Consider the following 26,169-nt stretch of genomic DNA (forward strand, 5'->3'; position numbering starts at 1 on the left):
GACATTTTGTAGTTATTTTGAATGTACACAAAAAAAAAAAAAAAAAAATATATATATATATATATATATATATATATATATATATATATATATAGAGTATTTAGTTATTTCCCTGTTGAGGAAAAAAAAATACAAGTGAACATAAATTAATACTCAATATTAATTAAATAAACTGCTTTAAAATGACTGCTGCATATTTCCTGTGCACTGCAATACTGGTCTGTGCTTGACTGTAGTCCCGTGTGTCTGCTGATTGATTTAACCCATCGCAGTGTATTGGAACTGTGTGAACTAGGACAACTCACCTGTTCTAAAGGCTATAGCTACCTTATTTTTCGAAAAACACACACACAAACAATATCCCGCTCGCACTTGCCCATTTAATGGCAGAGAATGCTCTCTTTTTTTTCTTTTTGAAGCGGATGCAAATCTGTCATAAAATAACTTGTGCTGTATATTCCAAGCGTTCTGAGGGTATATCATATGGGTTTGGTGAGAAACAACCAAAATGGCAAGTTTTTACTTTTCTTAAAATCTCACATTCCTATGTGCGAGTGGGCAGCACGAGCGCATATTTTGAGATACAAATTCTAATCAATTTTAATAAAATACAAGACTACATTATAAAACTCAGGAGAGTATGTATTTTAATATCTCTGTTCTCCGGTTGTCAGTCATAATGACAGTTTCTTGCGTGAACGTTATAGGCCTATTATACCCAATTGTATTATTTCCTTTTAAAATATTTATTTTGAAATTAATTAAGTAATTATTTACTTAATTAAACAAACAATTAAGCAGGGTAGGGTATAACAGCTGTCATATTATACCCAGCCATGCCCAGCTGATGCAAAGAATAGAATTTATATCTACACAGAAGCAAGCCCAGTCTATAGACAACCAAGAACGAATACGTTTGTTGGGAAGCTTTGAGGTCGTTACCATTAAAGAGAAGTGATGAGAGTTCACATGATCCATCTGGCATGTAAACGGAACAGAGGAAAGACTGATGACGTCACGGGTTCAGATTTGGTTGACCAATCGGCAGAAAGGGGCGTCTCATGACCGCCCACAAGGGGACAACGAATTTTGAAGTCGTTTATCCGTTTTCTACCCCGTGAACCAAAAAATGAGAATCGAGCGAAAATCTTGTTTTTGCACTTCTCTAAACAAACGAAAAAATGAAAATAGGCACCGTTTTCTCATTTTTCTACTATCAATATTAAATCAAAAAACGAATGATCAGATGATACACGGACCTATTTGGGTGAATAAATGGGAATTTTGAAGTGAACTATTCAGCTATTTAAACTTTTAACCCCTGCAAACAAACAAACAAATAAATAAATAAACAAGTAGGTCTTATTTTCTATTTAAAATTTCTAAAAAATTTTGATACAAGATGCAACGCTGCATAAGATATCAAGATATCTTTAATTTAAAGAATGTGTCTTTAATATGAGTATATTTTGTCTTATACTCTGACAAATTTTTAAACTGGTTTTCAGTATATAATGTTGCTTCTGATTTATATACCGAATACAATTGAATGAAATGTAAATCTGGTCAGCTACATAAACTGTGCATTAAATATCTAAGTGATGGATAAAAATGGTAAGATAAGACAAACATAAGAAATTATAATGGATTCAGGTTAAGTTTTTTAATAATTAATTTACCATGATTTTGGGAGTCCCCAACAACAGGTTGACATGCATGCAAGGTCAAAAAAAACACTTTCATTTTCTTATAATATGCATTTATTTTTACCTTATTTGCTCAACGACTCCCAAATGATTTGCTCAAGGATTCATTTTTCCAAACCCCTCCTTTGCGTGACACTAATCTGCGGTGATTGGTCTCATTTTCATCTTATATCGCCTGATAAAGCAGTGTTTGTGAGCGCAGTGCTGCTTTGTGTACAGCGTTACCGGGGAAACAGCTATTTTTAATGCTCTAAAAGCCGCACCTACTGGCAAAGAATGAATTTGCATTTTCATTCAGACCAACTTGAAAAGTTATGCTAATGTTTCATGTTGACATCAACTTCATTCATTTTAAAAACGACTCGTTTCAATGATTCAGAGTCGACTCTTTCTTCTGAGAGACAATAACTTTATACACGGTGCACTTTCAGATTTAAAGCTTTGCAGGATGTTTTCATTCACTTAGAGCTGTGTTACACGCTGCATGAAAGGTCATTTACAAAAATCCGTAATAGGGGCACTTTAAGAAATCATTAGTAGCAGTGCAGTGGCCTCTGCTTATAATAAAGTAAAATTCACAGGACAATCTGGCATCATCACATTGTGAGAAGCTGTACAGCCAGCAGCCTGTCATCCACTCTGTACATAGAGTCTCTTTGTGCTGATCTGCTCAGATTGGAGCGGCCCATCCCCACCGCCAGCACATTCCTGCAGCCCAAACCCGCCTGTGCTCGGGTCAGAGGTCACGGCTGTCCGCTTCAGCGGCACTGAGAGGAGTAGCACACTCCTGACCTGCAGCAGAGGAATGTAGAGATAACAGCCAGAAAATCGCACAGAGCTACTCTTCATTATATGATACAATCGAGCTGTAATAACGCTTATTTGAGCTCCCATATTACAGGAATTATTATGATTGCATTGATTTATAGAGGACTCTCGTTTCAGTGGGCAGAGGATCAGGTTGGCGCTTCTGATGGGGTTGTTGTATTGTGATAACTGTCCTCAGGGAGGGGAATCACGGCTGTGGCCTTGTCTGGCGCCTGGCTCCCTTTGTCATTCCACACCTTTTCTTCTATCATTTATGCCACACAACACATCCCACCTCACTTTGGGGCCCATTTAAAGACCGTTGGGACACTGCATGCTTCATGCTTGACCCAGGTTTACTGCCCAAATTACACAAGCAGACCAGAAATACACCTCAGTTTCTTGTCACATTAGCCTGACATGATCATTTCAGTTCAGATTGTGCTGATTGAAATGAAGCAATAGTGGAACATGCTGTTAAGATGCACCAGATGTCCAGGCCACCAACACCGAGTCCCGCTCTTTAACATAACGATCAAACAGCCTGATGAGACAGGACAGTGTGGGAGCAGCTGAACACCAGGCACTGACGTTACTGATCCAGCTACTAAACATGACGCAACACCACACACAATAGACATAATCAATCCCAGCTGAAAGCTCCCATGGCTGATGTTGGTGTTTGACCCCTTTTTCTGCCCACAGACGTCTTTTATTCTTTATGTGACGGATCAAAAGAAGTATCTCTGTTATGTCGCTCGTAGATGATGGTTAAAGTCAGAACGAAACCAAAATAGATTCCTGGTCTCATTAAAAAAGATTCATCCGGTCTTTGTTATCCAAAAGATAAAATGTTTGTCTTCGTAATCTTTCATCAGCAACTCTGAAACATTACCAAGCTCTCTTATTTTTCAGATCCTTCCCTTTGTCATAAACTGCAAAAATTATTTTCTTCAGGGTTTTATATCAGTATTTTTGTCTTTTTTAACAATATCAAACTGTCAAAAATATCTATTCGACTAAATTAAGATAAGTTATTAAGATTTATATTCAGAGAATGTATTTTGGTTTATGTATCATACCCCACTGGCATTTTTTTTTTTACAATATGGATAATGGTATACAATTTTCGGTAACACTTTACTTAAAGCCTTTATGTATAATGCATTATAAAAGTAGCTTTAATGCATTAATTATGTCTTGTAATGCACCTTAATGCATTGTACAGTTTCATGAATAATTGTAACCACAGTTAATACATTGTCACACTTATCAATTCATTGTTACACTATGTGTTTTAAATTCGGTTATAATTATTTACAACAAGATGTAATGTATTACAACGCACATTATAAATAATTATAATACTTTATACCCTTTAATAACCCTTTATTATGCATTACACAAAAAGGCATTAAGTAAAGTGTTACCCAATTTTCTTCATCATCATCAAAAAATTGCTAATGAGGAAAGAGCAATAAATAGAACCAATAGAAAAACTTGCATCAGATTACAGAAATCAGATGTGTTATTATGAACACTATTTCATGTTAACTTGTAGTAGCGTAATAGGACCACTGTTGAATATTGAGATTTGGTCCATTCAGTTTCACGTAATATTGGGCTTAGCCGGTTGATACCAGTGCTGATGGACATCTCCTTTTATCTTCTTCCAGAACGCAAATAAATTTGATGCAGATGTGGTTCTGAATCAGCTACGTTACTCTGGAATGCTGGAGACAGTGAAGATCCGTAGAGCAGGCTTTCCTGTACGGAGAACCTTCCAAGACTTCCTCAGCAGGTGAGATACATCGCCAAGAAACCATCACAAAACCACTGACAGTCCATCAAAATACAGTTAGAAGCACAAAATCTGTTCCAGATGCACATATTTGATCTCTGACAGTTTTTGGAAAGGTAATGCAAAGTTAATGTTCTTGAAATCATAATGAACAATATCAGTACATTGTTCTCTTACAGTAAATTGAATGAGGTGGAATGTATGTATGTGTGTTCAAGCTGTGCCCACTTCCTGTGCAGATACACAATGATCCTGAGGGACAAAAACCACACGGCGGACGAGAAAAAGAAATGTGCAGATCTGCTTACTAAGTATGACGTCACAAAGAAAGAGTGGCAGCTGGGAAAGACTAAGGTGCGGTTGCGTGACCAACACATGTTCACACACATAGTTTAAAGTTCCAGTATAAATAATTTGGGCTAGACCTCATTGCAAGAGTGCAAAGACTTCAAATAAAAGCTCTTTTTCTCTCAGATTGAACTACTTGACCTTTATGTAGTCTGTGGGTTCATCCCTTACATTGTTCAAACAGTCGTTTGAATTTACATCTGAAATGCAAAAAGGAAGAAAAAAGACTTTTCACACTTTTTTACCATAGGTTTATGTAATCCAGATTTTTTTTGTAATTATTTAGATATTCGCACAGTTCAGAACATGTTTGAGTGATTACGGTGTTCAATTATCATGGCATTTTACAGCAAGAAGAGTCTGTGAACCCTTTGAAAATTTCCAGATTTCTGCATTGCTTACTCATAATATGTGGTCTGATTTTAATTAAAGTCACAGTTATAGACAACCCAGCCCTAGCGAGAGTGGCAACAGTCCAGAATTTTCTACATTTGTAAAATCCTACCATGGATGGATGAACGTCCAAGTCTTCAGCAATGTTTTCGTTGCTTTTTCCAGCTTTGTGCATCTCTGTTATGCTTCGTTACGGTCCTGTGAAAGCTTTTGTGATCGAGGTATGGTTCACACTAACCAGTCATTCTTGAGAAGAAGAATATATTTAGGAGAAGCCAGGCTTTGTGTGCCTTTATTTTTAAGAGCAGGGCACCTGTGCGTCCCACATTTCTAATCTCATTTCCTTAATTGACTCCAATTAGCCATTTGCTTTTTTTCCCACACTGCCCTGTCCTGTGAATAATCACCCAGTGTTTGTGTTACTAGTGTTTGTCTGTAATTGTGACTGAAGATCAGAACACTTTTAGTGTACACATTTACTAACAATGTGCAAATTAAAGAACACAGATGCAACATCTCATTTACATATCGACCAACGCAATATACCAAGCGCAGCGCAAATTAGCGTAGTCGCAAATAAAGAATAAAGAAATAAAGAAGCCACAGTACATTGAAAAGAACCAGAGGCCAAAAAATAAAGGTTTGCAAGACGTTTTGATAGAGCTGGTATTGTGTGACTCCTAGTTGATGGTTCCAAGTCGTCTTTTATTTCCTGAAGCAAATTAAAAATAACACGGCTTGGCTAACGATATGTTCGGACAATTCTGGCATTCAAAATAAATTAATGTGTGGAAAAAATCCTCTCCCTTCTACCACGTGCTCTCTGTTCTCTGCGGTGCCTCCTCTAGCAACAATAATTGCAGCCATTTCAAACGCAAAATAGTTTAAGACATGCTTTTTTGGGGCGTTAAGTAATGGCGCAAATGCTAGTAATTTGACGAGCGCAAACGTTAGTAAAACGCGTTGCGTGATTCATTTGAATACTCTCCTCCCATAACTTTTACGTCTGAAAGGGAAACTCCTACAAATGCATATTCAGTAGGGTCAAGTGCAAAAATAACTGTGTCCATGCCTTTTCAGCGCTTATTCTTCACTGTGCCTCTTCAGTAAAACCTGACAGTACCATTTTAACGCCAAAAGACGGTTTGCGCTGGCGCAAGCTGTTAGTAAAACTGGTTCTTGGGCTTTCATAGGGGATTTTTTTCAGTCTTGTGGTGTTTTTTTCTGTCTCTCCTCTTTACATTCTTTCCTTTTTCTTCCTCATACTTCCTCTGCTCTCACCCCCCTCAAAAAACCCCCTCTCCACATCTTGGTAAGGAGTTTTGCGGTCCCTCACTTTACTGAAATGACTCATCCCGATCTAGCCAGACTGAAACAAGAGTGCAGCACTTTAAGGGCGTTTGGCAACAGGAGCACAGCAGCTCTGAAAAGAATACTTTCTGTTCTCTGTTCAACAGTGTCTATTCATTCTTATCTTGTAATCAGTCAATTATTCACTCTCCTTGGTCAGTCTCTGCCACACATTAAGCACGGCAGTTCATTTGGGCTGTTTTTACAGTAAGAGGAGCTCTGAGGTTTCTGAGGAACAGGAAGGCACTGTAAATAAAAGGCATTCTTGCGTGCTTAGATTCAGACCACTTTTCTTTAAATTAATTAAATCCAGCGTGCTCTGTGTTATTTCCTTTGGGGTCTTGTGGTTTCTGGCTTTCCTGAGAGCTCGTTTGGGTATCTCTTTATCAGGGGTCGCATTGTTAGCTTGATGGGGCCTTAATGCGGTGTTGCTGTGATTACTTGTGTTTAGGTTTGGTTTTATTTGGAGCAGAGAAATTATCTCATAAATCAAATAACTTGAGATGGAAACAGTGATGACCTGTCAGTGCTCCGTTCGGTCATGAGATGCCTTGTGGGTTATTATGAAGGAAAGCCAATTCAAACCAAACAATTAGATGACTTCTGTACACAGTTAGGCTGTACTACGTAAGGAGCATTATGGTAAAAAAAAAACCCAGACATGGTCGTCAGGATCACAATACGCAAAGTGCATGACATGGAATAAATAGTAAATAATAAGTATAAGTATTGAGTATTGAATTTAAATGGATTTTATTACAAAAAAATCTGATTATCTATACATTTATTTATCATTTAAGGTATTAAAATTTATCAAAAGTAACAGTAATGGCATTTATAATGTTGCAAAAGATTTCAGTTTCAAATAAACGCTATTCTTCTGAACTTTCAAGGAGTCCTGAAAATCAAGATAATAATGATGACAATATTGATAATCAGCATATTAGAATGATTTCTGAAAGATCGTGTGACTCTGAAATCTGGAGTAATGATGCTGAAAATTCAGCTTTGCCATCACGGAAATCAATTACATTTGAGAGATAGTTAAAAGACAACAGTTTTGTAATAATATTTCACAATAGAACAGTTTTTACTGTATTTTTAGTCAAATAAATGCGGCTTTGGTGCGATTTTTATTTATTTATTTATTTATTTTTTACAATTAAATCAATTTTACTGACCCCAAACATTTGGATGGTTGTGTATATTCAGATGAATAGTATTTTGCATTGCATGGCACAAACCATCTGAGTTTTCAAGGTATAGCAATGTCTATAATAATTCAATGATATGGCATACACGCATAGTAGTGTAATTGTAATTAATTACATTTAATAGTCATACATCTTTGTGAACTGGTGCTGCTAAAACAAATGTACCATAAAATTAACTATCACAGAAATAGTTATGCCTTTAAAAACAATTTCAGACGGTATGTTCCATGAAATGCACAATTTATCTGAATTCATCATGGCCTCAATAGACGATTGAACGTAATGCAGTATTTCTCCTTTTCCTAGAACGTTGCTCTCCGTCTCCCACACACACATGCATGAAGACAGTGAAACAAATGAATTCAGATACACACACTGGACACGCAGTCTCGCTCCCTGCTGAATAGAGTCATGCTTTACAAATTGTTTAGCTGTAAAATAGCCTCATTGTTCTGAGTGGTGGGGTCAGAGCTGGATGGCTCCAATTTGTTCTCAGCACGTCAGAGCTCCAATGTACTCAAGGTCAGCTGCTCTAACCTGCAGCTTTCACTGCTCCACCAGGCTCCATGATCATACTTGTTAAATAGCCTGTTGCCCTTAATGGACCCACAGAATGCTGGTGTCTTCATGACAGAAGCTGGGCTAATGGACCGTGCATAGATCTTATCCCAAAATGCATGTCTATCACAGTTCACCCAACATAGTCCCTCACTAAAACATTACATGCATTTGTTCCCCACAGTTACCAGTTGATTATGTTTATCCCTTTCTGAAAAGAGCAGTGAATTTGGCATATGTTGTGTTTTGGATGCTGTATTTCTGGTGTCCACACAGGATATCTTACCTAGTTTAATGTCAACATGAATCACCGTTCCTGACTCATTTTGCTTTCATGGAAACAAACTATTCAGCGAGAAAAAATGTAACTTGAGATTGAAAAGTATATTTATTACAAAATATAGCCTAATCTATGAGAGTTTGCCTAAATATCTATTTGACAATTGGTTAACATCAATGGAGATGCAGGGCAAGTGATTACATTTTGAACAAAGAATATGGAAACAAACATTCCCTCTTAGGAATAATGTGTGCCAATTAATTGCTTGCAGTAAGAACAGAACATGTCTAGCAATGCTTCTCAACTTTTTGGACTCCTTTGTCCAAGACATTCGAAGGCCCTGCTACAATGTAAAAAAAAATAGACGATTGAACAGCATGCTAAGCTGGTTCGCCAGTAAGTCCTGCACCAAACCAGCTTAAACCAGCATGCATTGGTAGACACATATGGCACTTATCTTGTATCTAAATAAAATCACCCATCTTTAAGATCCATCTTGTGTTCTGTTGGGAATAGGTGGTTGTGTCCTTTTTGACTTTTCCTGTCAGGAATCTACAGAAAAAGGGCCTCATTACAGGGCCCCACATGAAGCATTATTAGACGTAGACATCAGGCAGTGCTGTATGGAGGTTGTTTGATCAGTGTTTACACATATGTTCCACACATGTGTTTCATGTTTCTATATAAATACAGTGTCTTGTGTAAAACAGTTTTAATGTATTCCAGCAAGTCTAAGTTGGGAGTCAAAGCTCCAGACAGTGTCTGTCATTGTTGTACGTGTTCGACGGTCCGTTATAGTTGTTATCATGGCTTGAGGTCTGTTTTCTTTTATGATTTCATTCAGGAGTGTGTGATTGTGATCAGCAGAGAATGTGTGTTCGCTACAGGTCCTCTTTTCAGCGGAGGTGCTGGCTTTTGTTCGTGGTGTTTTTGTGAGTGTCAGATTTGAGGTGGAGGTGAGGGGAGGGGCGTCAGATCGAGAAAGGGGTCTGAGATTGTGTTTCCTTGCTCGAAACAAAACAACCTGTGTGTAATTATATCCATGCTGATTGTGTGTTGAGGAAGTGTGATCCCTAGATCGGGGCTCAGGGTTTTTTGCGTGGGATGGGGGAAGGATGTGGATGAGGAAACTTCCTCCTGTGTGTGTGTCTGCAGCTGTGCGACGTTGATTACAGGAACATCTGGGTCATCAGTTCCAGGAAATCTCACAATGAGCTTAAAAGATCTGTGGGAGGCCAGACGTGACGCTCTGTGCATGGGTTGATATTAATTGAAAGGACCTGTTTCTGGTAATGCCAGCATATACAGACTGTACTGAATGTACATTATATAGTATAGTATAAACCAGCTTAAGCATGAAGACCATGCTAGTTGACCAGCAACATCTCACCTCAAGTTTTAGTGGTTTTGATGATTCATGTTTGCATAATCGGCACAAATGTTTTTAACATGTTTCTTGAGCAGAAAATGAGCTTATTAGAATGAGGATCATGTGACACTGAAGAATGGAGTAATGATGCTGATTGCATCACAGGATTAAATTACATTTTAAAATATATTCGACTAGAAAACTGTAATAATATTTCACAATATTACTGTCTTAATGTATTTTTGACCAAATAAATGCAGCCATATTTAAAAAAAATAAAATCATACCAACTCCAAACTTTTGAACGTAGTTGTATGTATAAAGTCAATTCGCATCTCAAGGTTAGACACTTTACTATCCCGTGTCACAGGAAAGAAGTCGTCACATTCAAAATTGGTGGTGAACACAGACTGTAGGTCATATGTGCCAACATGAAGGATATACTGTAGTTTGTCCATGTTGTATTAATAATACATACATGCACACTAGTTACATACATATATACTATGACAGTACACAAATTTAGAAGTTTTTGTAGTTTTAAGCAATATACTCGTTTTGTATCTAACCCACAAGCTTATAAAGTTTTGCTTGAAAAGTGTGCTATATTTCTTTAAAGATTGTAGTTGTTTATGTAGCGTTAGCATTGCTGTTCATTATGTACTTTAATACCATGAAGGTGAATGACATGGATCAGCATGATCGTCTCAGAGTTTTATGTAAATGAGTTTTAGAAACAGCGTCTATGCAGTGATTTCTCTTATCTGTCCAACAAAAAAGGAAAAAATTTGAGCATCACATCTCATGATTTTCTCCATCACCAAATCTTTTCACCTTTATGTGTCGTACCATTTAAAAAAAAAAAAAAAAATTTTTTATCTTTGTTGGTCTTTCTGTCTTGTGGCTTCACACCTTCTCTGCTTTTTCGGCTGTAAGGATCATAAAAAGTGTCTAATTTTCACTCCTCGCATTACCTGATACACAATGCTGCTAAGCAGCAGCCAATGAGTGTGAGGATTCTTTTTGGTGGTTAATGAAAAACAGCAGGTCACGTCATTTCAATACACTGAGAGGGGTGAACTGCACAATATAAAATTAGAATTATGTTGAGTACAGTCTTCATCGCATGTGAGTGAAACCATTGTAGTAAAATACATTTTATTCCTTAAAGGGACAGTTCACCCGAAAATAAAAATTTTGTCATCATTTACTCACCCTCATGTTGTTCCAAACCTGTATGAGTTTCTTTCTTCTGTTGAACACAAAAGAAGATAGTGGCTACCATCAACTGTCCGGTTACCCACATTCTTTAAAATCATCTTTTGTGTTTAGCGGAAGAAGGAAACTCATACAGGTTTGGAACAACATTAAGGTGAGTAAATGATGACTGAATTTTTGAATTAACAATCCCTTTAATGTGTAAAACTTTTTTTGGTAACACTTTACAATACGGTGGCACTAATATGCATTAATTCATGCTTAACTAATGCACAGATAATCATGAGTTAATGTATAACTTGTGAAGAACTAAACCATTTATTAATAATTACTGCATTAACAACAAATTAACATTCTATATGATTCACAGATTAAGTAATAAATACATTGTTATTAGTTAAATGTGTCGTAATGTATTAGTTCCCTAATAACATGATGTAAATTCATGTGTTAATTACCACAATGGGTCGAAGCCATGCATTTCAACTTCCAGTGGTCTGCTTTAATTAATCATTAGCTAATGATTTGCAAAAATATCATTATGTTATGATTTTCCTTGTTGAGGCACATGACTAGCTAACTAATTCAAAATCCATAACCACAATGACATATTACTTAACAATTAGTTAATAGTTCTGTGCCTCAACAAGTAAAGTCGTGACATAATGTTATCTTTGCAAATCATTAGCTTATGATTAATTAAAGCAGACAACTGGAAGTTGAAATGCATGGCTTCGACCCATTGTGGTAATTAACACATGCATTTACATCATGTTATTAGGGAACTAATACATTATGACACATTTAACTAATAACAATGTATTTATTACTTAATCATATAGAATGTTCATTAGTTGCCGATGCAGTAATTATTAATAAATGGTTTAGTTCTTCACGAGTTATACATTAACTGTGCATTAGTTAAGCATGAATTAATGCATATTTGTGCACCCGTATTGTAAAGTGTTACCAACTTTTTAAATTAGAGTTAAACTACTCTAATTTAGTATAAATGTTATTTTATGTTTAGAGTTCATTATGAAGGAATTTATGCAGATCATCTCGTTAATTCACCAGTGTTTCAGAGGTTTCTCTTCTGTGAGTCAGCGGCAGTGAGTAAAGGGTTAAGCCTTCATGTCTCCTGTCTCTGAGACAGAGAGAGAGTGAGGGTGTGGCCTGCTCTTTGGCCAAGAGCCACTCTTTCCCCCTCCTCTCTCTCTCTCTCTCTCTCTCTCTCTCTCTGTCCGTGCACGTCAGTCTGTCTGGAATAGCCCAAGCAGCAGCAGTAACAGGAAATCAGAGCACTGTGGTTTGAGCACAATGGCAGAGCTCCACAGCTCAGCTCCCTGTAGCCTGTAGCCTGCTGAGCACACTGGAGACGTGCTCTTCACACCGCCCGGAGAGAGTTACCCATCAGTTTACCTAAACCTGCCCTCTTCCCTCTCCCTCTCCTTGTCTTTCTTCTTTGGTGCCTTGCAGGTGTTCCTGAAGGAAGCTTTGGAGCAGAGGCTGGAGAAGGAAAGAGAGGAGGTGCGCACAGCGGCTGGTATGGTGATCCGGGCCCACATACTAAGTTATGTGGCAAGGTTAGTGCAGCTTTGTGTGTGTTTGTGTATAAACACGCTCTGTTGAATGGGGTCGGATGAGTTACCAAAGACTGTCGTTGTGACTTGAGTTACTTGATTGCTATAATCGAATATGTGAATGAGATGGAAGTTTGCATAGCAGAATGATTTACCAGGGCTGCGTGAAGCAGCAGTGAATTGAGAGCAATGTAAAGTGGATTAGATTCATTATGAAAGTGCAGGGAAACAAATGAGGGAGAGACCATGAAAAGTCATCAAGAGTCTTTTCACTGGCCGGATTTATTTACATGCTGTCAGGTTTTTTTTTTTTTTTCAGTTTGGATGGATCTTGGCATGATCAGGGGTTTTATGTCAGTTAACATGCAACTTTGTGTTTCAGAAGTGATTTTTTGATTTTTAAACTAGCAACCCTGCTAGAAGAAAATTGCTTAAACCATGCTCGTTTAGTTTTAGTTTTGCTGTTTTTTTTTAAGGGATTTTGGGAACTTGCCAAGCTGTGAAAACATCTGGGTGACCAACTAAAGACCATTTGGGCAAGGCTTGGAGACCTGCTTAAACTAGCAAAGACCAGCAAACCAGTTTAAGATGTTTTCAACAGGTTGCTTTGATGCCATGGTAAATCAAATCTGTTTTGTGGGAAGGGTCTGCTGAGACACTATTTTGGTTCCTGCGGTGTTTAGTATTCATTTGCACCTCTGTTGTTGTTTATGGGATTGATGAAGTGTCTGTTTTGCCTTCATTTAGTATAAAAGTCAACATCCGCATATTTGCATACTCTCAGTCCAGCATTACAGGTCAGATGTGAGATTTTCTGAGTTAGGTGGCCTGGTCTAAATGTATGAGAACTGTGGCACAGCTGCTCACACAGATCAAATGTCTTTTATCATCACAGACACCAACTAGCCAGAGTGTTTTATATTAATGACCCTATTTCATATTTGTCATGCTGATTGCTTTTTAAATGAGTTACTCATGTGTTAATGACAGAGTTGTTTATTATGTTGAGTAATAGCTGTAATATACTCAAAATTACTGTAATATCCCTGTCAACTAATCATTAATGTAGCCTCGAGGGCTTGCTCTCTAATGTTGTAACTCTCCTTCTTACAGAAAAAACTATAAAAAAGTTCGGACCAGCACCATCACTATCCAAAAGAACTACCGCGCTCACTTCTGGAGACAAGCTTTCCTGCGTTTCCGCTCCGCTGCCGTGGTCCTCCAGAAACACATCCGTGGACAGATCGCTCGACAGCTCTACCAGCAACTCTTAGAGGAAAAACGGAGGAGAGAAGAGGAGGAGAGAATCAGAAGAGAGGAAGAAGAGAGGAGACGACAAGAGGAGCTGAGGAGACTCGAGGAAGAGAGGCTAAGACAAGAGGAAGAAAGAAAGAGGGAGGAGGAGAGACAGAGGCTTCAAGAAGAAGAACAGAGAAGGAAAGAGGTGGAACAGGAGGCTTTACGGATACAGCGGGAAGAGGAAGAGTTGAACAGGAGGCGGGAAGAGCTGAAGAGCAAACAGATACTGGAGGATATAGAGGCAGGGCACAGCAGGTAAAACGCAATCTGGGCAAATGTTTGAGTTTTAATTTAGGTCATCCAAAAGCTGTGTTGGCTGCTGGACTGTGCTTAATCCCCGTCTAAAAGGATTCTCTCTTGTTTTGCCTCATATTAGGAGTCTAGTGGAGAAAAATCATCACAACCACAAGGTATTATTTCTATTGGACATTTGATTTTATATTCCTATGAGAGAGATTTCAAATCTGGGAAAGATATATCCTTGTATTGTCCTAATTCTCTGTCTTCTCTTACAAAAAATCTGTAGTAAAATCATAGTACAATGGTAAGTCCGAGGGTAATGCCATGGTATTGAGCTATATGGGTCAAAAAGAGCCTCTTGAGAAGCTTAACTGGTTTGTAAGAGTAGTTTAACAAAACTGCTTCATTGCTAATTAATATTTAGATGATTAAAAACATTTATAATTATTGTATTATATTCATTATATATTAAAAAAAAATATTTCCACTAAATCAAATTATACGGTGTGACCACCATGAAGAAAAAAAATTATAATAATTTTGACATCACAGGGATATCAGTGTCAGTAAGCCTCTCAAAAAGATAAAGTGACCATTTTAGGATATGGGAAGGTTAGTTCTGGTTGAAAAATGTCATGTGGTGCAACTCCAATTTATAAATTAATAATAATGGAAATAATAAAGATGTCTACACTCACGTATTCAAAATGTAAGGAGAATATTTTATTTCTTTTTACATGATAGTAACACAGTATGACATTTTTAGAGTCTTTAAGCTTTTCTTGAAATGATATACATGATATATATTTTTTAAACTTGATTTTTTTTAAACTTGAAGTTTCTTATAGTTAATAGTGAGCACACACAATATATCATTGTAATGTTATTGCTTATTTAACTGTGTATTCTTGATTATGTAAATTACTTAGAGTCGCATTTTGTGCTTGAAAGGTGCTATATAAATAAGTTTTTTTTATTATTATTATTATCATTAACTCGTATACGTGAATGATTACCGTATTCATGTAGCACGATGTTTGCATAATACCAAAACTAAACAAAATAGCATGGAATAACCATAGTGCATGTTAAAGCGTTGTGCTTTTTGACTGGACCTTGACATTTTTTTTGGATTGACAGGATGGACTGTATTTTTTTGGCGTGTCCTCACTATCCCTCCCCTATATTCCAGAAGGACGTGTCCCACGGCCTGTGCCAGTACTCGTCTGAAGAGGAGAGTCGTCAGATGGAGGAGATCCTGCGGCTGGAGCGGGAGATTGAACGGCTGCAGAGACAGAGAGACGAAGGGGTGTCCTTGCTGAACGACAGCTCCAGAGACGAGCTGCGGCAGAAGAGGGACGACGAGATCTACCGGCTGGAGAAAGAGGCTTCACGTGTGGCCACTGAGTTCCTGGAGATGCTGGACTTCGGAGGTTTGGAGCAGTCGCTCTCCAGCGAGGAGAACCTTCACGACCCGTCAGAGACCACCGCTCCTCTGGCTGAGGAAGAGGTGGATGAAGGCTTCCACGCGGACGATGAGTGTATCCCACTCCGCGACTTCCCTCTCCCAGCTGCCGTGCCCATGGACAAAGAGATTCTCTCCAGCCTTCTGCCTCCACCGCCTGCCTTTACTGAAGATCTGGTGGCCACGTCCTCACCTGCACGGATGGAGCGACCGAAATCCAATTCCTCCATCAAACAAAACAGACTCTCAGACATTCCCCCTCCTCCAACTACAGCTCCACCCCCTCCTCCAACTGCACTGCCGTCAACCACAGGAGATTATGAAGTGGTGTATAAAAACGCCAGGAAGACGATAACAGAGATTGTACTGCCAGTGGAGGAAACCAGCTTCAGTATTCTGCCGGACACAGAGTCGGACTATGACCAAGAGGAGTTTGAGGAGGCGCTGGGGAGTTGTGGGGATGCAGGAAGTACTAATGACGGACACCTCACTGACGAGGAAGTGCTACATAGATCTTCCTGTACCTACAACAGCACAGACTCCTTTAGAGGAAGTTCAGACTCCGTGAGTTCACTCTTTTCACACTTTGACAGCGCGTTCGCACTGAGAGCGACTATATTTCACTATATATCAATATATTTCAGAACTATATTTCAGAGCTTTTGTGAACAAATGCAAAGTTTCAGATAAATGCAATAGTTTTTGGAGGATGCAAAGGTTTGCGAGCAGAAGCATTGAATCCCATCTAATTTTTTCCCCTCCATCAAATGGAAACCTACACTGTAAGAAAATATGTCTATATGGGAGAAAAATGGGAGAAGTGTAATATGTTGGCATGTTTCAGGTATTATGGGATGGCATTGTATATTTTATATACAATAGACAAAACACACTTACATATGTGACCCTGGACCACAAAACCAGTCATAAGGGTCAATTTTTCAAAATTGTTATGATAGGACAATATTTAGCTGAGATATAACTATTTGAAAAACTGTAATCTGAGGGTGCAAAAAAATCAAAATATTGAGAAAATCGCCTTTAAAGTTGTCCAAATGAAATTCTTAGCAATGCATATTACTAATCAAAAATTAAGTTTTGATATATTTACAGTAGGAAATTTACAAATGGAACATGATCTTTACTTAATGTCCTAATGATTTTTGGCATAAAAGAAAAATCAATAATTTTGACCCATACAATGTATTTTTGGCTATTTCTACAAATATACCCCAGCGACTTAAGACTGGTTTTGTGGTCCAGGGCCACATATATATATATATACAACAGGAATTGTAACAAAACATCATAATGTACATATCCGATAATTTTATATTTCATGATGTGATTCTACTTGAACTACCAAAATCTGTTTTATACCTGGTATCAATAAGCGCCATAATATTGCAAGTGGAAACAGAAAACCACATGATGAATCAGAGTTCAAAGTAAGTGGCCTGTCTATAAAACATGACTAATAATTGTAAACAGAGAGTGCACAGGGTCACACACACAAAGACAAAACACCATCAGGGTAACTCACAAAACTAAAGTAATGCAACAAACATTAACTAAACAACAGAAAATGTGACACAATGTTCTTATGTACTTTATCAATAGCAAAAAAAGAAACAAAAAATATAAATATAAAATACAGTCCTATGTGAGTTCACACAGGGACTTTTACTGTTTCTCACCAGAAATTATATGGTATTTATAGTTTTTACTTGGGGAAAATAAAAACAAATTTGACAGTATTTCACAGTAAAATTACATGTTAAACCATTTATAGTTTTCCCCATGTATGGCAAGGTAACTTATAGTTAGACATTTATTTTTCAGTGTATGTATTTAACGTAACAACTGAATCATTGCTCACAGCAGGTGAAATTTTCTTGAAATTTGATGTTGTCTGTCCACTTTGTTGCTTGGATTGCCATAGCAGCAGTGCTTTAAAGGGCGTGATTTTAAAGACAACATCTCAGCATGTTTTTTTAGATTTATTTTGGCATTTTTTACTTTATTATGATAGGACAGTGTATAGGAGACAGGAAGTGAATTGAGGGAGAGAGCGAGAGGGGGGCGGGATCGGAAAAGGTCCTGAGCCGGGATTCGAACTCGGGACACCCATTGTGCAATGGTGCGATATGTCAGCATGCTGCCCACAAGGCATGTTAACAGTTGACAGTCAGCACATCACAACCCTCGTGGATAAGTTGCATTTATAAATTCATCTCCTTTACAGCACTGCTGCTCTTAAATGTTGACCTTCACCAGTATGGGCGACCTACAAACCTGTCCGTTGTTGCTTGTAGTGTTTCTACACAATTGTTGAATCGGCTGGTGGATCATGTGAGTTTCACTGTCTGTACGTCCACTAGTAGTCACTAAAGATTTGCATAAAGTTGAGATCTGCTAATCTTTTTGGCATCTCCAACGGTCACTGTCACACACATCGCCTTTCATTTAAAATGAGTGACTTCCAACTGCTTTGTCATTGCAAAGTGTGAACGCCTTGTAAGGCATTTGGCATGAAAGGACTATGCATTTCATCACATTTATACAGTACAGTGTCAGGGTAGTGAGATCCGGTATTGCCTGAAGCAAAACAAAAACACTCTGCACTTTGTCCTAATTCTTTTAACACCTCTTGGCGTAATACCATAATGAATGCATCTTCAAATTGCTTTGGATTTCTTGTAGCTACTCATGTTTTATTTGCTAAAGCAGCATGAGCTGATCAGATGAATATGATTTGATATATATTGAGTCTTTGTCCTTCGGGGTATTCCCAGAAAGTGCAGCGATTAGCCAATGCTCGTCACACCTGCTCCAAACACAGTCCTGCAACAGCTTGATTGTTGACTCTTGGAGAATATTTGAACTCAGGAACCTGATTCGAGTTATGTTTGGGTGTAATGTGAAACTTGACATGAAAGTTAACAATGGGAGGACATTTACTGATGTCATGCTCTTTTTGTTTGCATTAACTAGTAGGATTAGACGGTGAAATGCAGATGTCCTACCGCAGCAAACACAAAGTGCTCCAGGGTGTACGGTTACAGTGTAAAGAGCCATTTTTAGCCAAAACATACAATAGCATTCAAAATTTTGGGGTCTGTAATTTTTTTTTATGTTTTTGAAAGAAGTCTCTTAATTCTCAACCAAGGCTGCATTCATTTGAGCAAAAATACAGTAAAAACAATAGTATTGTGAAAAATAGTATTTTAAAATGTAATTTATTCCTGTGATGCAAAGCTGAATTTCCAGCATCATTACTCCAGTCTTCAGTGTCACTTGATTCTAATATTTGTTGCTCAAGAAACATTTCTTATTATTACTAATGTTAAAAACAGGTTTATTGCTTAATATTTTGTGGAAACCGTGATACATTTGTAGTATTCTTTAATAAATAGAACGTTCTAAAGAGCAGCATTAAAGTGCATTTAAAAGCCTTTTATTGAAATTCACGCTCCTTTTTTTCCCCACAGTTCATTGACAGCAATGACGAGAACGATGGATATGTGGACACAGACGAGGAGGTGTCCAATGGTAGAGTGCATCTGCTAAACGGAAGTGGACCTCCTTATTTCCACAGCTACCTGTACATGAAAAGTGAGTGTTTCCTACCATTTACTTCCTTGTTGTTTAGATTATGGCTGTATCACCGGATGATATTGCTCAATCTGAACGTATCAATGGCTGGATAGATGAATGTGTCATTGTACTGTTTCTTATTTTTCTTCTTTAAGGTGGGCTAATGATCCCGTGGCGCAGACGCTGGTGTGTTTTGAAAGACGAGACCTTCATGTGGTTCAGGGCAAAGCAGGATTCTCTCAAGTCAGGCTGGCTGTACAAGAAAGGTGGAGGGATGTCCACTCTGTCCCGCAGGAACTGGAAGATGCGCTGGTTCGTCCTTCGAGACTCTAAACTCATGTATTTCGAGAACGACAGTGAGGAGAAACTGAAGGGAACCATTGACATCCGAGCTGCCAAGTAAGACCTCAGTGCCCAGATGTTTGGTTCACTGTAAATGACAATGCATAGCTGCTGCAACTGGCTGTCTGTCTCTTGTTTACAAGAAAAAGTCCAACTGATAGGTTTACTGTTTTAATATTCATCGCCTGATGATCTGTGGTGTTTCCCATAGGGAGATTGTGGACAACCATGAGAAGGAGAATGCACTGAATATTGTAACCGGGGACAGGACTTACCAGATCTATGCAGAATCTCCTGAGGATGCAAGGTACATTTAAAATGTATATGTATTTTATTCCAATGTGCCTTATTCAATGTGTGTAACTTTCATATTCAACTGTTGCGCCCCCTTGTGGTGTATTATAACTTATTTCATATTGTTGACTTATACCTGTCATGCTTGTGTTCCAGTGGCTGGTTCAATGTGTTGAGCCGTGTGCACAGTGCCACTCCAGAACAGCTTCTGCAGATGCAGCATGAACAGGCCAACCCCAAGAACGCAGTTGTGAGTGTTCACACTAAGCTAACTCATTAACAAACGTCTGGAATCACTTCCAGCACCTTTAAAGGGTTAGTTCACCCAAAAATGAAAATAGCCTGTGTTTTACTCACCCTCGAGGCATCCTAGGTGTTTATGACTTTTTTCTTTCAGACAAATCCAATCAGAGTTATATTAAAAATTGTCCTGGCCCCTCCAAGCTTTATAATGGAGTAAGCGGGTGTTTATTGTCAAAGCGCGTGCATCAGTAATAAAACGTGCCTCACACGACTCCGGGGGGGGGTGCATATAGGCCTCCTGTAGCCAATCCATGCCTTTTTGTAAGAAAAATATCCATATTTCAAATGTAATAAACACTTTTTTCTCACTTCTGCTGACTGTGGTACGCGGAAGGCCACAGGAGGCCTTTATTCACCCCCCGGAGCCGTGTGAGGCACGTTTTTATTACGGATGCGCACGCTTTATTTCACGTCTTCTGGACTGTTGACAAAAACCCAACACTTATCCCCATTGTAAGGCTTGGAGGGGCCAGGACCATTTTTAATATAACTCCGATTGGATTCGACTGAAAGAAGAAAGTCATTTACACCTAGGATGCTTTGAGGGTGAATAAAACACAGGCTAATTTTCATTTTTGGGTGAACTAACCCCTTAAGTGTTGTAAAAGTGACATGTCCATTTTATTTTTATTTGATGTTTCATCCTCAGGGAACACTGGATGTTGGGCTCATCGACTCTGTATGTGCCTCCGACAACCCAGACAGGTAATGCATGTAATCAAGAGAGTTCAGCTTTACATTATTCCAGAAACATAATATTTTCTGTATCGTCCGTACTGTTTATATTTAACTTATTAATTTTGAATTGAATTTATCATTTCGGAATATTTCTTTTTAATCAATATTTGTGATATAATGGTCTGTGATGTACTCATAAGATTTATTTTCCTCAGGCCAAACTCGTTTGTTATTATCACTGCTAATCGTGTGATCCATTGCAACACTGACACACCTGAGGAAATGCACCACTGGATCGGCCTTCTGCAGAAGCCTAAAGGAGACTCGAGGATAGACGGCCAGGAGTTCATAGTGAGAGGTGAGTCAGACCGGTCTGTACAGGATACTGTACTTGCTACATCATTGAGGTCATGGCAAATCATTGTAAAAAAAAAAAAAAAAAGGTCACTGTTTTCTTTAGAGAAATATTTTTATTCAGAAAGGATGCATTAAATTGATCAAAGGTGCCAGTATAAATATGTTTATATTTTGCAAAAGATTTCTTATGCAAATAAATGCTGTTCTTTCTGCCATTCAGATTTGCCGTTACAGAATAAATTACATTTTAGAATATATTCAAATAAAAACCAGTTATTTTAAATAATATAATCTTTCACAATATTACTGTTTATACTGTATTTTTGATCAAATAAATGTAGCTTTCAAAAACAAAATCCGTACCAACCCCAGATGTTTGAATGCACTGTACATTTGTGTAAAAACATTCTTTAATCAATGAATCACTGGTGCCAAATTTTGCTGTTCCCTTATTGGTATATTATAGAAAATATACATGTTTAAATTGCATTAAATTGCATATCTGTAGACGTGTAGATTTTAGCTGTTGTGTTATTAAAATACCTAATGATATTAATGTAACATCCCTTTTTAGGTGATTAACTAATCTATAACTATTATTTGAATCATCGTTCTTTCAATTTTATGGTCACTAGAATACACACATTAAAGTCTTCTCATACTCTCTTGATTGCAATTTCTTCCTCTTTTAATATTTCTGTTAGGTTGGCTGCATAAAGAGATGAAGTCCAGTGGGAAGAGCACATCTCTCAAGCTAAAGAAACGCTGGTTTGTTCTGACCAATAACTCACTGGATTATTATAAATCATCAGAGCGCAGCGCCTCTAAACTGGGAACACTGGTGCTCAACAGCCTTTGCTCGGTTGTTCAGCCCGATGAGAAAGTTTACAAGGAGACAGGTGAGTTCACACATTTTTATGCCAAACAAGTTTCTTCAAATGTTCTTTGGACCTTTTCTAATTCCTCCGTTCACCACAGGTTACTGGAACATAATAGTCCATGGGAGAAAGCACTCTTACCGTCTCTACACCAAACTACTGAACGAAGCCATGAGATGGGCTTCAGCCATTCAGGTGGCCATTGATAACAAGGTTCCCATTGAAACGCCTACCCAGCAACTCATCCGAGATATCAAGGTACATTCACCCTAAAATATCTAGTTGAATTTGCAATTTCATATGGAGTGAGTTTTTTCATCTTATTAACAATCGTGTTTCAGTTGGGGAAGCCGATACCTCTCGAACCCCGACAGTTCCTCAGGGTCAAAAACTGTAGTGTTAAGTGAGGTACACGAATGAGTGCTCTGTGTGCTGTTCACTCAGACTGTTTTCTCTTATTTATTTGTTTTCTAATTTCTGTATTTATTTGATTATTCCTGTGTGCTTCTGTTCTACATTTACGCAACAGATCTGAGTCATTTTGAATTGCAAAGATGCACTCAGTCATGTTAGTTGGTGTTCTGCTTGACGCCATAATGACATCTAGTGGCGTGGATGCTTAAAAGACATTTTCAGTTACCTGTGCCATTGTGACAGTAGCCTGTGCTATTCAACATGATTCATTTATATCTTGAGAACAAATATACAGGTGGCTCTATATAAAGCCAGTAGTATTGACTTGGTCATGTGATCTCAACATGGTTACCTCCATGTAAAGTAAAATTGCTTTATTTTTTAAACCTAGTGGTAAACACATAATTTAATGAGTGAGAATAAGCATTGAGTGCACCTTTATCCTGCTAAGAAAATCCATATAAAACCATATTTTGATAACTAGTTTTACTTGTCATCTGGATAGCTGGACTACTTGATAGTTGAGGGCCACCTGTTGAGCTAGTAGAGCTGAGGTGGTAACTCATGCTCTAAAACTTAAACTAATTGAGCACCTTTGACCGTATGACTTAGTTTTTCAAGCAGGGCAAAAACAGCAAAGCTCAAAATTCCTTTGTGTGCTGTGTTTCCATCTCCAGTGATCAGTGGATGTACATTGTGCTATATGAATAAAAAACCCTAATGCCATTGTTCTTTTCACGGTTGTGCAGGAGAGCAGTCTTAATGTGGAGGCTGTGGAGCAGATGTACTGGAGGAACCCCATCCTGAGATACACGCAGCACCCTCTGCACTCGCCCCTGCTGCCTCTACCGTACGGAGAGGTCAACGTCAGCTGTGAGTCTCTCCTTTACACCGATCTACTCCTGTGTTTCAGCGGAGCATAGTGATATAGCACAGCCATGGGTTTGATTCCCAGAGAATGTACTGTAATGAACTAACAAAATTTATACCCTAAATGCAATCTAAGTCACTTTGGATAAAAGCGTCTTCTAAATGCATAAATGTAAATGAATGTGAAATTAAAAATCATTTTTAAATAAGGTTGAAGTGCTAAAATGACAAAATAATAAAAAAATAAATAAATTATTAATGCAATATAGAAAAACTAAATAATAATGACAAAAGCAGATAATAAAATTTCTAAAACTTGAAATGTAAAAATAAAAGCTAATTCAAAATGTTAATAAATACTAAAATGGTATATAAGTAATAATATATGAGTAATAAATAAATTATATATTAATAATAATATATAAGTAATATGTAATATATGAATAATAAATAAATAATAATAATATATAAGTAATAAATAACACTGTAGACAATACTTTTGGTTTTGTTGTAACATTCGTGTTCTGGCTTTAATGCAAGTTGTGATATGCTGCTGATTACAACAGAAAATAATTTGGACTAGTATCTCAGTTTATCAGTGGCTGAAGGCATTCAACAGGGATTTCATGCAAAATTGTGCAGCCTGTATTTAAAGCGCTAGTATTAATAAATACAATTAAACAGTCCTACAGTGTGACCAATACATTTTAAAATATTAAAATTACAAATAAAATTTACACAGTTTTAAATAAAATAACTGTAATTGATTTTTATATTTATTTAATAAAATTGCACATATTCCATACTCGGTAGCTACTTAATTGGAGGTCATAAAATCTGCATATATAATAATTATCCAAGATTTTTTTAACGGTTTAAAAAATGTATGTCATTGCAGGTCAACTACCCTTTTACAAACTAAAAGACATAAGTATTTTCTGTGGTTATTGACAGCAGGCCACTTATGCCATTAATAGAGCTTACTGTTTATTTAACTCTGAACATTCCTTTATTAATCGATCACACGCTCACATAGTTCACATATTTTGGCCCCATTGTTGGATTGTTCACTGATGATTTATTTGCTCAGTGACGCACAGTTTTATCTTTTGAACTCTGGATTTGCATTGGTAGGATGATGGATTTAATCCTTTGTGTCTGTGTCCCTTTCTCCATCTGTCTCCTCTTCCTGTCCTACTTCTCGCAGTGCAAAAGGAGAAAGGCTACACCAGCCTGCAAGACGAGGCAGTCAAAATCTTTAACTCATTACAGGAGATGGAAGCTGTGTCAGATCCAATGCCCATCATTCAGGGCATCTTACAGACATGTCAAGATCTGCGGCCGCTCAGAGATGAAGTGTACTGTCAGCTGATCAAACAAACCAATCACGTGCCTCAGCCCAACAGCTCTGGCAACCGTGCACACTGGCATCTGCTCACCTGCATGAGCTGCACCTTCCTGCCCAGCCGCGGCATCCTCAGATACCTCCGCTTCCACCTGAAAAGGTGTCGTAGCTATTCCTTGAATATGACATTTACATCCACACTGTTAAATCATAGATTTTCCTAGTCTTTTTAATAAAGAATTTAGTGGTTTTTAACATATAGATTGTGGTGCACTTTGAGAAGAAAATACAGGAAAATGTTGGGAAAAGCATCCGGTCCCAAGCCCTTGCACATCAGCCAAAATAATCAAATTCATCGCATCCTTTGAGAAGTATAACAATGACATAGCCCTTCCTGGCTTTGTGTTGAGTGGAAACACAACAATTTGTAAACCTTTGAACTCATTTGATCTGCATGAATTATGTTAATGACTTGTTTTGGACAAAAAATGAAGAATTTTTCAATAGGGCATTCAGTTCACAGCATTGTAAGAAACTTAAAAATTGTGGGGTATTTTACCTAAAGACTTGATCTTTTTTATTTTAGTGTTATATTATTCATATATCATAATGGTATTTATTCATATTTCAAATGGGCTTTTATGTTTATTTTTTCAGTTCAGTTTTAGTAATTTTGTTTTGTTATATTTCTTCTATTAACTGTAATTTAATTTGATATAAATTTAAGTTTAATAATTTTACTAAAACTTATTCATTTCAATTAGTTTCAAAGGAAACATGTCTAATTTTACATCTAATAATTTCATTTTAATCTTTAAAATCTTAATTTTAAATAAAGTTTAAAAGTCTAATATTTATATTTGATCTCTGCTTTATTTCAATTACTGAATTTTTTTTAATTAGTTTTAGTTTTAGTTAACAATAACAACACTGCACTCTAAGCACAGAATATTTTGCATTTGGTGCCATTAATATTTTTTGATATCAATGACTTTTTAGGATAAAGGAGCTGTTCCCTGGGACAGAAATAGAGATGTTCGCTGTGTTCATTGGCGAGTCGCTGAAGAAGACAAAAGCGCGGGAGTTTGTGCCTTCGCAAGAGGAGATAATCGCTCTTTTGCACAGACGTGAGATGACGACCACTGTTTACTGCCATGGTGGAGGCTCCTGCAAGATTTCAATCAACTCTCACACTACAGCAGGAGAGGTGAGGGATGCTAACAGACTCTGCACTGCAGAAATATCATAACAAATATTATAATACAAGAACCCAGTGTTCTAGGAGAATAATCAGATATATTCAGAACTCTTGCACCCACATATGTAATCATGCTTTTTCATACAGTTATAAAACAAACAATGATATAACAAATAATGATTTTGGCTCTGGCCATTGAGGGGATAAAAGTCTACCTGAGCTTTACAGAGAACAAAAAACTGCAGATGAACAAATCTTGCCT

At 37.5% G+C, this 26,169-nt stretch overlaps 1 protein-coding gene across 1 annotated transcript in view; it reads left to right on the plus strand.

Moving 5' to 3' along the window:
* myo10l3 (myosin X, like 3) overlaps positions 1-26,169 on the plus strand; it is an 83,727-nt gene that overhangs the window by 51,235 nt on the left and 6,323 nt on the right. The window contains exons 19-35 of the mRNA XM_058787433.1: positions 4,190-4,314; positions 4,554-4,668; positions 12,524-12,630; positions 13,741-14,181; positions 14,303-14,336; positions 15,359-16,195; positions 19,123-19,246; positions 19,384-19,627; positions 19,782-19,877; positions 20,021-20,114; positions 20,817-20,872; positions 21,061-21,203; positions 21,907-22,101; positions 22,181-22,338; positions 23,244-23,367; positions 24,572-24,869; positions 25,709-25,916. Of these exons, the coding sequence (XP_058643416.1) occupies positions 4,190-4,314; positions 4,554-4,668; positions 12,524-12,630; positions 13,741-14,181; positions 14,303-14,336; positions 15,359-16,195; positions 19,123-19,246; positions 19,384-19,627; positions 19,782-19,877; positions 20,021-20,114; positions 20,817-20,872; positions 21,061-21,203; positions 21,907-22,101; positions 22,181-22,338; positions 23,244-23,367; positions 24,572-24,869; positions 25,709-25,916 (3,399 nt within the window). The remainder of the gene's footprint in view (positions 1-4,189; positions 4,315-4,553; positions 4,669-12,523; positions 12,631-13,740; positions 14,182-14,302; positions 14,337-15,358; positions 16,196-19,122; positions 19,247-19,383; positions 19,628-19,781; positions 19,878-20,020; positions 20,115-20,816; positions 20,873-21,060; positions 21,204-21,906; positions 22,102-22,180; positions 22,339-23,243; positions 23,368-24,571; positions 24,870-25,708; positions 25,917-26,169) is intronic.

This window comes from Onychostoma macrolepis, chromosome 09 (genome assembly GCF_012432095.1).
Source record: "Onychostoma macrolepis isolate SWU-2019 chromosome 09, ASM1243209v1, whole genome shotgun sequence".
NCBI lineage: Eukaryota > Metazoa > Chordata > Actinopteri > Cypriniformes > Cyprinidae > Onychostoma > Onychostoma macrolepis.